The 15,747-nt window shown below is 39.7% G+C and overlaps 1 protein-coding gene across 1 annotated transcript; it reads left to right on the top strand.

The window, feature by feature from the left end:
• The first annotated feature begins 226 nt into the window (after positions 1-226).
• LOC109236331 (la-related protein 6B-like) lies at positions 227-4,604 on the top strand. The gene is made up of 10 exons (XM_019402504.1): positions 227-1,071; positions 1,828-1,909; positions 2,021-2,115; positions 2,312-2,383; positions 2,598-2,677; positions 2,783-2,882; positions 3,151-3,198; positions 3,285-3,353; positions 3,637-3,783; positions 3,919-4,604. The coding sequence occupies exons 1-10, from the start codon at positions 478-480 to the stop codon at positions 4,237-4,239; spliced, it is 1,608 nt and encodes a 535-aa protein (XP_019258049.1). The 5' UTR covers positions 227-477; the 3' UTR covers positions 4,240-4,604.
• The last annotated feature ends 11,143 nt before the right edge of the window (positions 4,605-15,747 follow it).

Raw genomic sequence — 15,747 nt, 5'->3', positions numbered from 1 at the left:
AACCTAACCTTAGTGGGTGAATATTGAGCGGTAATCCGGTGATAGAATTGTTAACCTTCACTTTAAAGGTACCATCTAATTCACGCGTTTTTCTTCTTCTTTCTTCCACATGTCCAATTTCTTTTTTTGTAATTGACCGTGGCGCAGGGAACAGACTTGTGTAGTGTAAGGCAATAAGTATAAATAGTTAACTCAACAAACAACATTAAAATCGAGAACTCTTCTCCATTCTCTCTATCTCCTCTCTCTCTTTCTCTCTATCTCCCCATTTTTCTTCTTCGTTCTTGGTGCTTCTTACTTCCATTGAATCACCTCTATTTTTTCTTCCCCTTTCCCCTGTCACAGGGGAAAAGAAAAACAAAACGAAGAAGAAATAAGAAAAATACATATATATATATATATATAATCAAGAAAACACCCACTTTAAAAAAAGAAATTCTTAGATCATCTTTTACGTTGCTATATATATATATATATATGGCTTTAGAAGATGATACATTATTTCTTGATTCCCTGAATTCACCATCAGCTACGTCTTCATCAGCGTCGCTTGATCTTGACCATTCATTTGAATATTCATCAACAACACCTTCTTCTTCTTCTCCATCTCAGCCCTTGTCTTTGCCTAGGAACTCTTCTTTAACAAAGCTTAACGCACGTGCAGCTGCATTCATTCCACGTAGCTCGTCTTCGCCTTCCTTGTCGTCCGCCATGTTGGCGAAATCGTCCTCGTCGCCATCATTGGCGTCACTTTCTCATTCTGCATCCCGAGCTGATTCACATCAGCCCGGGAACGGGATCGGGCCTGGACCCGTGATCCCGCAGAATGGACAGACGGTTGTGCATGTTATCGCTACGCCTGCAGCGACTTTTCATCAGATCACGACACATGTACCTGGTGTCCAGAATTACATATATGCATCTCAATTGCCTGTGCAATATCCATATGGTGGCATTGGTAGAGGATTTGTTGATCATGGGGGTATGCCCGCGGTGGTGGTTATTGGTGCTGATTCTGATCTCAATAATGCAGGGTTAAGTGAAGAAGCTTGTCAAAAAATTGTTAATCAGGTAAGCATAAATCTCTCTGTAGCTATTAATCAAATGTGTTTTTTTCATAATTATGCTGTCCTCGACTAATTTTATATGGATCAAATGTGTTCTTTAACATTATTCTTTATGTTTATTTTGTTTCTCAATTTAACATTCTTTTTGTTCCTTGCACTGAATTAACTCAAATGTTTAATAGGAATTAGACGTTAAACGCTTCTAAATAGAAAAACTTCAATCATTCTTCTTTGTTGGATAGGGGCAGAAAAGTAGGTGATATCTATACTAAATTTTTTCATGAATCTCAATAACAATGATCAAGGATTGACTATTGGTGATGTAAATGTTTTCCGAATAAACATAATTTTGCATAAAGATTTCCTTTTAGGCATTGCCTCAACCTCTTGGTAACGTCATTTGTCTCGTATGTGTATCGTGCTTTTGAGGACTTGAAATGTATGGTGGTAAACTATCCATAGTCGATAGCATGTATAGTATGGTCATAGACACCGATGAGCAGAGGCGGATCTACAATGTATTATATAGGTTCACGTGAACCAAATAACTTTTGTTCAGACCCGATATATGTATTAAGAAATCCAAAAAATATCTATACATATTTGACTGTGATTTGTGAACATAGTTCATATTGTATATTAATTTGTGTGGTTGCTGAAACTTCAGATTCCATCTGCGACACCAAGAGCATTTGTAATCTGTGTTTTCATATTTCTTTCTTTGCTTTTTCTAATTGGGATTTACTTTCATTCTCTGTAGGTGGAGTTTTATTTTAGTGATATAAATCTGGCAACAACTGATCATTTAATAAGGATTATGTTCAAGGATCCAGAAGGATATGGTAAGATTTGTGTTAGCCTTATTAGAGTAATCTTATCTTCATTTATAATTCAACATTACTATTGTCTGATGAATCTTTTGACTTCTTTTTTATTTTCTTTCTATGCTGTAGTACCAATGTCAGTGGTTGCATCATTCAAGAAGATTAAAGCTCTCACAAGTAGTCATGCCCTGGTTGCAAAAATTCTGCGGGCCTCAACAAAGCTTGTGAGTTTTTCCTCTTCACTTTCCTCCGATCCCTCGCCTGTCATTCCAATCCAACCCTGAAGATCTCACTTACATTAAATATTTTTGCTACCTGCAATTCACGTGGTTCCACGATTGAGGTCCTGATTCTTGAATTATTTTCTTTACAATTTTACTCATCTCACATATTTGTTCATTTTGATTTCTCTGCTTCTAGGTGGTGAGTGAAGATGGAAAGAAGGTTAGACGCCAATTTCCGCTGAGTGAAAAGGACTTGGAAGAGCTGCAAGTAAGTTACATTTTTCTAATGCTAGTGGTTTCAGTTGCTGTCTTGAACAATACATTCATAATGTATTGATCTGTTAGAACAAGGACAGTTTATGAGTTAGTGAAACATTTATGTTTTCCCCCTAATTGTTTCATCTCATATTTTTGTCAATGTTCGCATTGTCTTTTGGTTGTCTGGTTGCACTTTTAACACTTTGATTCTGTCTTTTATTTAGTCTCGCATAGTGGTTGCTGAGAATTTACCCGAGGATCACTGCCACCAGAACCTCATGAAGATTTTCTCAGCAGTTGGAAGGTATACTAGTTTTCATGCAGCTGTAAACACGATAGTTTAAGGAAATGCGCGTTAAGAGAGAATCAACAGTCTTTCTAAGACTCATTTCTTAATTAATTGTGTCAGTGTAAAAATGATTCGGACATGCCAACCTCAGTCTTCCAATGGTGGGGCTTCTTCAGCATCTAGAACTGGAAAATCAGATAGCACACTGTATAGTACCAAGGTGCGCGTTAGACATTTGAGTTTCTAGTCTTAAGTCTTGAATATGATGAAATGATGAATCTCAAGCTGGAGTTAACAGAATCTGTTTGAGTACAGCTGACAATGCATACTGTAAGCTGCAAAATAATAAAACTAAAATAGAGTAAAATTGCTGCTGCTATTTTTCGGAAGCCTGGCATATAAAATGAGTAGTTTTTGTTGTCTATATTAATCTTAATTTGGAACATTTTGTTCATTTCAAGAATCTGAATTGAAATTTCTAAACGCAGTTGCATGCATTTGTGGAATACGAATCAGTTGAATTGGCTGAGAAGGCGGTAAGTAAATGAAAGCTTGTTTAATAATGACATCGTAGGTCATCTATCTCTCACACCCTTTAACCCTTTGCGATCTTATTTTGCAGGTTATGGAGCTAAACGATGAGAATAACTGGCGAAATGGTCTGAAACTCCGCATATTGAACAGGTGCACGGTATGTATTGGACATAATTTTCCCTGATAGTTAAGTTGGAACTGCATCCTAAAAGCAGTATAATTAGTGATGTAAGGTGGTTCTGTCGTGGGTTTCAGAACTGATGATTAGTGTTCCTGGCATTGTTAAGATTCTTAAGGTCCAAATATGTTAGTCCTAAGATAAATGTATGTTGAACTTCTTGACTGTTGAGAAGCTAGAGCTTCTGACTTCATTGGATAAGCTTTCTTCAGTCTTGGATTGTTGTTTATTAAGTATTTATGAGTTTTGGTTGAATTCACAGGGAAAATCTGGTCAAAATCGAGGGAAGAAAGTTGGTTATGAGAGTGAGCTCAACTTCAAGGAAGAAGATGCTTTCGGATCAGAGGCCAGCGAGAAACATAATGAAGACTTATGGCACCACTTTGATACTCACTTGAGTGACCTTGCAGTAAGTTATCTTTCAGACATGCATGAATATGGCGCAAATAATCGTGCAGGATATTTCTGTATGAACATATAATATTCCCCCATTATGTAATGTAGTGATTAAATTTGCTGGTGTTTTAAATTAACTATTTGGTAGGAGGAACATGGCATCGATGGGCAGAGGAAAGGGCTCAATCGCAGTTGGATTAAGGGACAGGGTCAGGGACGTGGACGTCTCCAGTTTCATCAACACAATCGTGGAGGTCATTTAGGCGGGGCTCCCACATCAACTATGAGGCGTGCATACAGTGTGGGGAGTGCACTGTCAAACTTCAATCGTGTTAGTCTAGCAGGGCATCCCTCGATGCTTTCTGAGCAGTCAGCACCAGCCAAGCAAGCTTCCATTCCTCGCATGCCAGATGGCACTAGAGGATTTTCCATGGGTCGAGGTAAACCAGTTGCTACTAAAACAGCATAATGAATCGGTGGTTATGTCGCGAGCATTTCCAGATGGAGAAGTGGGAATGTGCTCTTTTTTTGCAGTAAGTATTGATGGCAGTGTCAATCCAGTGGATCGAGCTGGTATAGATGAATCAGCGGATTGAATCAACTTGTCTTCCTGTTGTGTTGTTAAAGCAGAGATCTTGCAGAAAAGCTGTGTTTTTTGTAAATTTTGTTCATTAGGGTTCCATATTGAAGCAAAACCTGAGGGATTAATACAGATGTAGTAAAGAATCCTCCCCTTTCCTCTCCCCTCTAGCTTCATCTTAGTTTTTTTGTGTATACTAACAGAAATTGAATATTATCTATACTATATAAATGATTGGGGGTTCTCATAGGAAATTTAATAGCATGATCACATGACTCTATATAGATAATACCTTAAGTAGCAAGTACATTAGCTTTATGACTCCACAATCCAATCAGCTATTTTCACTTCATCGGCTTCTTGATCAATCGATTGATTGGATCGAAGTATGAAGGGGTTGATTATAGTCTGGGATGAGTCCAAGACAAAGGCTGAGAACTACAGTGGATCCCTAGGAAACTCATTAAACTTGGATAGAACAACGACTAGATCTATCAGCTTGTCTAGCTGTAACTAATTTTTGCAAGTTCATATTCTGTACCTGAGCTATGTTACTTGAGGCTTATTCATTTTCAAAGTAAAAAGTCTATGTCACAATCATCCTCTTAAATTGTTAAAGCAGACAACTATGTTGAAACTTGTAATTTTAAAAGATTATCAACTATGATGACAATGTCGGGACCCTGCAATCACTTAATGTAAAGAGTTCAAAAAACAGAAATGAGCAGCAGAGAGATACAACAACAACAACCCAGTGGAGTCCCGCAAGTGGGGTCTGGGGAGGGTAGTGTGTACGCAGACCTTACCCCTACCTATGAAGATAGAGAGGCTGTTTCCGAAAGACCCTCAGCTCAAGAACGTAAAAAAGGAGCAATAGAAAAATAATAGCAACAACAATGTAAAAAGACGAGCAGCAGAAAGATGACACAAAAATAACAAACAAGCAAGTTGAATGTAGTTGCAAGTATTCTGTGTAGAAAAACAAATAACATTGGTGGAATAATTGACTTAATAGCATATATGAATACTTTAAGATTGTGAGAGCTCTTGTGATGCTGAGAGTCTGGACTCGAACCACAACCTTCTGAATAGGTGACCAATGATGGATTAACAACAGCAAGTAAGGCAGTTGGATCATGAAGGAAACACCTACATATATAGAGCTCCAATTCTAGTAACATCAAGACAATGACACTAATGAGAAATATGGAAAACAGCTAATTTTGCACGCGATCGAAAAGACCTTTTATGCCGTATGCATTATGGTGATGGTCAAAATAGACTTGCATAGGTACTTGGCAAACTTTCCCCATTAGACTTATAAATAAGATAGATAGAGAAGTTAACTAAAAATATGTACAATACCTGAGTATAGAGCAACAAAAAAACATTACCACTAAGGACAACTTGATGTGTAATGTTTAATCCAACCGGCAGGACATCTTATGCAGACGAATAATAGAAAAGGTATGAGAAGAAAAAATTGTAAGCACATATATGGATGTATCTATTAGCAACCTACATTCCATTTTCGGAGAAGGGTCATATTTACCCTTCTGTTGAAAATAAGTTACATTTATCCCTCGTTTCAGTTTGCTAATAAATTCACCCCTACCGTTATACTTTAAGTTTATTTATACCCCTCATCCGTTAAATCTCTCATCCCAGCCTTAAAAAGCATGCCGTCATTGGACGAAAAGATGCGCCCCATTTTAAACAAATAACCCGCCCGACCCAGCTACTAAATCCAAGCCCCTATCGACCAAAAACTCCCTAAATTAAATCCCTCTTCCTCTAACAAAAAGTGGGCAAAAACTAAGGTTCTTCCATACACTAATTGGGTCCATTGAAAAGCTTTCTCTCCCACATGCTTTGTATATATTGTTGTAGAAAAGAGTAGAAGAACTGAGTGTGCATTAAAAAATAATTAAAATTCTTTGGATTGAACACGGGTTCGAGCCCGTGGAAGCATCCACTAATGCTTGCATTAGGGTATGTTATCTACTATCAGACCCCTTCCTCGGACCCTGCGTGAACGCGGAATTCCTTGTGCACTGGACTTCCCTCTTTGGATTGAACACGTTAATTCTATAAATAAAGCTTGGGAAAAATGAAAAAAACAATACAAGCAAAAAGAGTCTACGGCTGCCATATCCGTGACTCGTGAATAATGGCCAGCTTCAAGTCTTGGCATTTTAATACTTGAGTTGTTAGTTGAAATGGATAATTGTTAGACTAAATAGTGCTAATAAAGAAAGAAGAAAAAAACAGTAAAGGAAGAAGGCGAGAAGCAACAAAGAAAAGAATACTGGAATTTGGAAGGAGGGAAAAAGGTAATTTATTCCTTACAGAAAAGGAATATTATTTTTGGTCGATGGGGGTTGAGTTAAGTAGCTGGGTCGGGCGTTTTATTTATTTAAGAATGGGTGGGTGTTTTTGTCCCATGACGACATGCCACGTGGATTTTTAAGGTTGGGAGGGTGGATTTAACGGATGAGGGGTAAAAGTAAACCTAAAGTATAACGATAGGGATGAATTTATTAGCAAACTAAAATGGGGGATAAATATTGCTTATTTCTAATAGTAGAGGGATATATATATATGACCCTTTTCCGTTCCATTTTATATGGTAGTTTTTTCCTTTTTAGTCTGTTCTAAAAATAATAGTAACATATTTATATATTTGGAAACTAGACTAAAATTTTGTTGCCCTATCAATCACCGCCTTCTGATTGACAAAAAACCTTACTCCAAATATTTTGAAAACTTGAGAGATTATCCAATACAACATTAAATGTAGTGCTTGGAAATAGTTCAAATGAAAGCTAAATTACTTCCTTAATAAAAGTTTCTTATTAGTTTTGAACTTTTTAACAACAAAATGATATACCTGTACATCGAAGGGGGCGTTGACAGGTAAAAATAGCATGGTCTAGTCAGTTTTCGGATTGGTCATTCAAAAATATCCATCGTTTACCAAGTCAATGAAAAATAGCAACTATTTTGTTGCAACAGAGACCGGTCCACCATAATATACTGGAGTTCGGTGCACCTGTGTATGAACTTCCAGCATATTATGCTGGAACTCCAACACACGGAAAGTTCCAGCATAATATACTGGAGATTCGAGCACTTGTGTATGAACTTCCAGCATATTATACTGGACCGGTATACTTGCTGGAACTCCAGTATATTATGCTGGAGTTCTAGTGTACTATGCTGGAGTTCCAGGATAAGTATGCTGGAACTCCAGCATAATATACTTGAACTCCATCATATTATGCTGGAGTTCCAGCATACTTATCCTGGAACTCCAGTATAATATGCTGGAGTTCAAGTATATTTATGTTGGAACTCCAGCATAATATACTGGTGTATTTTCCGGGTTTTGAACAGTGTTTTCGCTCAGATTTATCTTTACATGAAAAGTGGCTAAATTTCGATTACTTTTAAAACTTGGCTATTTTTGAACGACCATTTGTAAATCTAGCTATTTTTAAATTTCACCCCGTCGACAGAGGCGCCCGGATTTCAACGTACACGACTTCAAGTGTTAGTAATTGAGTTCTAAATTTAGTATTTGTACATATTTAATGAATTTTAAACACCAAATACATTGTTTGACCAAAACCTATTGGGTTCACCTAAATCCGTAGTTCGACTTGTCCTTCCGCCCCTGGGCGTCGACAAGTGTTTTGAAGTAAATAACTTATTTGGTACTGAAATATAACAAGGGCCGAATATAGTGGAACAAATTAAGATGATTTATCTTTCTGGGGTCAATTATTTTAAGATAATTGATTAATTGATATTTATTTATACCGTACTTCATATATTTTGATTATATCACACTCAATTTTGACTCTGAGTAAGTGGGCCTGGCTTAAGCAAATAAATGAGAAAATGACATTTAGAGTTCCTTTTAAAAATTTAATGACCAAAATGCTCCTATTTTTTACAAAAAGACAAAACATGCCACTTTTGAAGATTTTAAGACCATGCTGCCCCTTTTTTTGTATGCATAGGCTTCACTAGAGGTTCTTCTCCTTTTTTTTTTTTTTTTTTAAATAATCCATTAAGCAATGCCTAGGACTAGTTTTTATACATATAGAAAATGAAAAACAAAGTGTCATGAAGTCCTAAAAAATGAAAGAAATAAAGCTTGCAAACTACATAGAACCTCTTATCAAAGTTGAGTGAAATGCTCAACAATGATAGCACATGTGATCTAGTGTAGCTTTTATAACTAAAAACTAACCCTTGAGGCCCGTTACACTTGATGTCCAGCTGAAAATTCCTCTTCTTGCTATAATAGCCTCTTTCATAAATAGCCACTGCCCATTTCCAATTCTTGCATGCATAACCACCTCGATTGCACACATAGCCAATGATGATAGGAAACACCTTTCCTTTGCCTTGTATCATTATATGTTGTGTGATTGCATCCCCATTCGAACATATGCCGGTCCAATCTGCATAACAATGTAGGTCACGCAAATTCTTCAAAAAAGGCACTGTACAAAGAAGTACGAGTACACTATTTTTGATTTCATTTTCACGTGCGTTCCGTTGATTATATCTTGATGGCTTTGCATGGAGTTGGTCCTGTATCATCCTGTTATCGCGCATTATGGAAATTGTATCCCAATTTGTATTCAGTTTGCCCGATATGAGCTGCCAAATGGGGCATAATGAGCTGCCAACTGTGCTACTGCTTTCACGTCGCCAGGTTCTTAGCGAGAATGGGTATCTCGCATCACCTGGTTGTTCATGTTGCTCCTCGTCTTGCTAGGCGATGCCTATAGCGAAGGAGAGCAGGCACCAGACTGTGCGTCGTCGCCTGGTCCGTCGCGAAAAGGAGCTCGCGCACTGCTTGGCATTTTATCGCTTGTGGTTGCGCTGGGCGTGATCCATAGCAAGGAAGAGCAGGCGACAGAGTGTGCGCCGCTAGGTCCAACGCGAGATGGGGCTGGCGCAATACCTGGCGTTGCCTGGGTTTTGAGCTCGCTACTGGTCGTGCTGGGCGAGGTCTAATGCGTGTTAGGAAGCTTACTAAATCTACTGCTTGTTGCACCAGTAAGGCTAAAGCCTGGGACAGTAAGGGATATTGCCATGCTTGATGCTTATTATGAAAATTCCTTTGCCTCCTTACTTCCATGATTGTGCATGTCATCTTTCCTCCTTCAAGGGATTTAGCACATAGTGCTAATACCACCCATAGAAGTCATCGTAAATGACAAGTCATGGACACAATAACATCTCATGCAAAAGAGAAAACAAGGTCCCCGATGCTCCGAGCAATCTCTACTACCAACTGATAAGGAGTCCCCATCTCAACCTTTCGGGCCATGTTGACCCTAATATCAGAGTGCAACCCCGTAACAAATATCCGCACTCTCTCTGCCTCAGTAGGAAGTATCATGAGTGCATGACGAGATAACTCAGAAAACCTTGCATCATAGTCGGTCACTGACATCTGACCCTGCTCAAGCTGCTCACATTGATACCACAACTCATCCCCCTCGAAGGGTGGAATATACCTGTCCAAGAAAAGCTATACGAACTGGCCCTAAGTAATGGGAGGGGAACCCGCTGGTCTTCTAAGAACATAAAACTGCCACCATCTACGGGCCCTGCCCTCCAGCTGGAAAGTAATGAAGTCAACCCTATGAGACTCCAATATCCTCATGTTGTGTAGTTTGTCCCTGCACCTATCAATGAAATCCTGGGCATCCTCATGACGCTCCCCACCGAAGATAGGAGGGTGTAGCCTAGTCCATCTGTCTAATAACTTATGCGGATCGCCGTCCGCAGCTGGTCTGGGCTCAAGTGCCACTACTGTAACTGGCTGGGTCCCATCCGCGGGTAGTGTGCCCGGAGTCTGATGCACTGCGACTGCATGCCCAGGAGCCTGAGCAATAGGGGTATGTGCTCCCCCTGCCACCTGAGATGTGGCTGGGTCTGCTGGAAATAAACCAGCCTGGCTCATAGAATCCATGAACCGCAGCATACGGCCCATGACCTCCCGAAAGCTCGGTGTTGTCATGAAATCCGCCGGGGCTGGCTCTGCTGCGGGCACCTCGCCCTGCTCCTTAATAAAGTGATCATCTACAAGATCCACTAGTGGTACAACTGGGGCAGCTCTGGGATGCCCTCGTCCCCTACCTGGGGCCGGTGCCCTCCCCCGGCCTCTACCTCGGTCTCTAGCAACGGGGGGAGCAGCTCTTCCTGGGTCTAGAACGTCAGCCGTGCGCGTCCTCACCATCTGTTAGAGAATAGAAAAAGGAAATTTAGTATACTATCGACTGCACGATAGAAGATGAATAAGAGTAGTTTCCTAACACCCTATAGCCTCTCGAAGATAAGTACAAACATCTCCGTACCGTTCTGCAACACTCTATTAGGCCTGCCCATTACTTGTGAGACCTACGTGAACCTAGTGCTCTGATACCATGTTGTCACGATCCAATTCCACTACAGGCCGTGATGGCGCCCAACACCATTGCTAGGCAAGCCAACACTGAACAAGCTAGTAGCTTTCCGTTTAAATAGGTTACTAAGTGGATATTATCCTCTCACTTTATTAAAAGGTTTAGAGATTTGCAATTTAAAACACAACTAAAGCGAAAGAAAATAAGTGAAAATCGATATCATGTAGACAAATACAAAATCATAAGTCTACTAGCGTGTGCCAAGACCCGGTGTCACAAGTATGTGAGCAATCTAGTAGATTGTACAAAACCATGCTATCCTACTATCTGAAAGAAAATAGACAGAAAATAAGGACATAGAAGAGACTCCAACTGCTATAGAACGGCTCGAGAGGGCAGCTCACCGTGAATTCTCAAGCTAGGGGATCAAGTATGCATGCCTGGAGGATAACTAGATGCGCCTGCCTCAGATCCTGTACAATTAAGTACAAAAGCGTAGTATGAGTACATAAACAATATGTACCCAGTAAGTATCTAGTCTAACCTCGAAGAAATAGTGACGAGGGGTCGACTTGACAATTACTAGGGCCAATAATAATATAATTAAAGTGTTATGCTAAGCATGAATATCATAAATAATACTGAAAGCTCAACATCAAGAAGTGATAAATTCTTCTTTCATAAAAATAGTGTCAATTTCAGTCATATCATTTAACAATTTACATTCAATGCATTAAAGCAATACAAATCACACAAAGTCCAAATAAATAGCATGTGCAAGTTATGCCGATGTCATATTGCTCGATCCAACATAATAATAAAATGTGTACTGCCATAGAGTCGAATAGCGCAAACCATAGATGCATCTATTAACCTGCCGAGGGGAACGGCCCGCTCCCATGAGAGTAGTGGAAATAGTCACCCCGCTCGTGAAATATACTTGCGACGCGGTTAAATATAAATATAACAAAATTCTTCTCAATTCTTATCAAAATAATGATTTAATTGAAACCCTTTGAAATCTTAAAATCCTCAACATAGTTTTATTCAACGCAAACCAACAAATATGTTCAGATAAAGGTATCCACAAAGCATGGTGTAAGCCTAGAACTACCCGGACATAACAAGAATAGTAGTTACGTACGGACTCTCGCCACTTCGTGCGTACGTAGCCCCCCACAAATAATTATATATTAATTTAGTTCACCTATGGGGAAAATTTCCCTCTTACAAGGTTAGAAAAGAGACTCACCTCGCTTCAAGGGCTACTTTTCGGTCCAAGCTTAAGCCTAAACCCTCAATTTTGTGTGGAACAATCCGAAACTATCCAAATAACATAAAAACTAATCAGTATAGGCTCAAAAGTTCATAACCCTTCTATTAGAGTAAATACCCAACCCATATTTCATAATTCCTAAAATTCACCCCTGGGCCCACGTGCCCGGATTCTGAAAATTTTCGAAGAAAGTTGTTACCAATAACCTTAGGATCAAGAATATATGATTTTTACTACATTCCATAACAATTTTCGTGGTTAAATCCCATTTTTATCAAAAACCTAGGTTTTACTCTAAACCCATAATTTCCATTAATTTACATGTTGTAATCTACCCATAAACCATGTGTTAAAATCACATTAAGTAGAAATTACTTACCTCACAAAGTTAGGTAGAAATCTCCACTTTTGAAGCTCCCAAATCTCCCAAGGACGTGATAAATGACCCCAAATATGCCTAAGTCCCGATTTTTAAACTCACTGCCCAGCTGCCCCCTTCATCGCAAACGCAACAGAGGCCTCGCATTCGCGAAGGCCATTGGCTCAGGCCCTCTGAAGGCCCTTCATCGCGAACGCGACTATTGACATGCGAACGCGAAGGCTAGCTTGGCTAGACCTTCGCGAACGCGATGGCAACTTTGCGAACGCGAAGAACAAAGCTGGCCCGGCCCAGCTGCTCTACTCTACGCGAACGCGGGAGGCCTCACGTGAACTCAAAGAGCATTCCTTCCCCAGCCCAACTCCTTCTACGCGAACGCGATGGTTCCTTCGCGTTCGCGAAGAAGGAAACCAGAACTGGGCAGATTTTGGTATGCATTTAGCTCCGAGGGGTCCGAAACTCAGGCGAGCCACTCGGGACCCCGTCCAAAGGCACGAACAGGTCTGTAATAATAATACGGACTTTCTCGAATTCTCGAAATGCAAAAAACAACAACGAAACGAAGAATCATACCCCAAAACCAAATTGAATCAAACTTTGAACTTCAAGTTTTCCAAATTCACTGAATGCGTCGGATCATACTTAGACTACTCGGAATGGCACCAAATTTTGCGTGCAAGTCTTAAATGACATTACTGAACTATTCTCAGTCTCGAAATTCAATGCGGACCTCGATATCACCAAAACCCACTCCAAACCAAATTTAAAGAACTTCAAAGTTCTTCAAGAACTAACTTTCACTATTAGGCGCCAAAATGCTCCCGGGTCATCCAAAACCCGAACAGGCATACGCCCAAGTCCGAAATTATCATACAAACCTATTGGAACCGTCAAATCTCGATTCTGAGGTCATTTGCTCAAAATGTTGACCGAAGTCAAACTTGGCCTTTTAGGCCAACCTTAAGGAACCAAGTGTTTTGATTTCAACCCAAACTCTTCCAAATCCCGAACCAACCATCCCCGCAAGTCATAAATCAGTTAAAGAAAGTACGGGGAGTCTTATTTAGGGGAACGGGATTCTAGAAAGCAAAACGACAGGTCAGGTCGTTACACCACGATTTCCCCGAGATGCTCCATCAGTGTTGATTTTGATCCACCCTTCCATAGGAAACTCCCATATCACCTTCTCATACTTCAATCGTGGAGTATATCTTTCCATCATGGAAATCAACTCCTGCCACTTATAAGGAACATTACGTAGGACTGGCTTTCTTACACATACCAGAGCTTGTAAAGTGGTTGAAACTTGATAAATCGCTCTAGTAATTGTCACTGCATCCCCATATTTTAAGTTGTTCCTTCTCTTCCACAACTCCCAAACAATACATGAAGGTAAAGCTTGCATAATAGGCTTCAATCTATGACAAACTTGGGCAGTCCAACATCTAGTGATTGCTTGATGCAGTGACAATCCTTCCAAAGATATACCTGCCCTCGATAGGAAATATTTCCACACACATCTAGCATCCTCAGACATAAAGAACAAATGCTGCAATGATTCTTGCCTAGGTTGAACACAACACCAACACTTTGAAGACATACAATAACCAAGCCTTCTCATGAAATCATCCAAAGGTAGTTTTGCTCTCCAAACCTTCCACATGAAGAATGAGATTTTAAAAGGTAAGTCTTTCACCCATATCATTTTATATGCCATACTTGTTTCATTTCTTCTTCTCAAATATTCCTAGGCAGATTTAACACTAAACTGCCCTCGAGTCTCCAATATCTAATATGGCACATCTAATTCTTCTTGCATCACTGGAGGCTTTAACTTCTCCACAATATGAGATGCATATTCCTCGGGCAATAATTCAGTCAATCTATCCACATCCCAAGCACTATTCTCCACCACATCATATACATTATGAACTGATTCATCTATCCCAAAATCTTGAGGAACTAGGAAGTATAAAGCTCCTAATCCCGTCCAATTATCAAACCAGAAGAGTGAGGATCCCATCTTTGGAGACCACGTGATTTGATGTTCAATTATATCTCTGCATTCCTACATTTTCCTCCATATATGTGATCCACCCCTCCTCCACGGTACAATCACTGAAGTAAGCTTCTTACAATATTTCTGGCTCATAAATGCACTCCAAAGACTTGGCTTTGTTCTATAATTCCACCACAACTTGGAAAAAAGAGCTTTAGATATATCATGAAGAGATCTAAATCCAATTCCACCCTCTTCATATGGCATGCATAATGTATTCGAAGAAGCTCAATGCCTACTACTACTTCCAATGGTACTACTCCAGAAGAATTGTGCAAACATCTTCTGTAACTTATTTATGACATTGTTGGGAGGGTTAACAGCTGAAAGAAGATGAATGGGAATGCTTTGAAGGACATGTGAGATCAACACTGCTATCCCACCTATAGATAACAATTTGCCCTTCCACGATTGTAGTTTATCCATCACCTTGGTCATCAATCCCTGATAGTAGTCCATCTTTCTCCTAGCATAAAAGATGGGGCATCCTAAGTAAGTAAATGGAAACTCCTGCCTTGTCATTCCAGTAATTCTCTCTACCTTTGTGACCACCTGCAACCTAGCTGAATGATGCATATAAATAGCAGATTTACTCTTATTCACCAATTGTCCAGATGCAGCTTCATATGCACTCAAGACTTCCATCACTAGCTGTAATGACTTAGCTCTTGAGGAAGAGAAGATAATGGTGTCATCCGTATATGCTAAGTGATTGATCTTAGGACTCCACTTAGGCAATCCAAACCCACAGAAATATCGGTTCAAATGCAAAGCATTTAAACCTCTTGATAGAACCTCAGCAGCTAGAATGAAGAGAGTAGGAGACACTGGATCCCCTTGCTTAACACCCCTAGTGGATTTGAAGAAACCATGAGGTTGTCCATTGATGAGCACTGGGTACCAATTATTTGAAACAAGTCCATAGACCAACCCTATGAATCTCTCACAAAATTCCATCTTCCTTAACACCTTAGTCAAGAATAACCAAGAAAGCCTATCATAAGCTTTAGTCATATCAAGCTTCATTACTACATTAGGTCCAGCTTTAGTCCTTAACCTTATGTCAAAAATGATCCCCTGAGTTAAAAGCACATTCTCAGCTATACTCCTCCCTTTCACAAAGCCTGCCTGCTCTTCAGAAATATTATTAGAAAGTAGCCCTACTAACCTCTCATGGATCACCCCTGAGATAATTTTATTGGTAAAATTGCTAAGGCTTATGGGTCTCATGTCAGAAAATGTTGTCACCTCT

Source organism: Nicotiana attenuata, unplaced genomic scaffold, assembly GCF_001879085.1.
Source record: "Nicotiana attenuata strain UT unplaced genomic scaffold, NIATTr2, whole genome shotgun sequence".
Lineage (NCBI taxonomy): Eukaryota > Viridiplantae > Streptophyta > Magnoliopsida > Solanales > Solanaceae > Nicotiana > Nicotiana attenuata.
The sequence above is the reverse complement of the archived record's forward strand: the minus strand, read 5'-3'. Positions and strand labels throughout refer to the sequence as shown.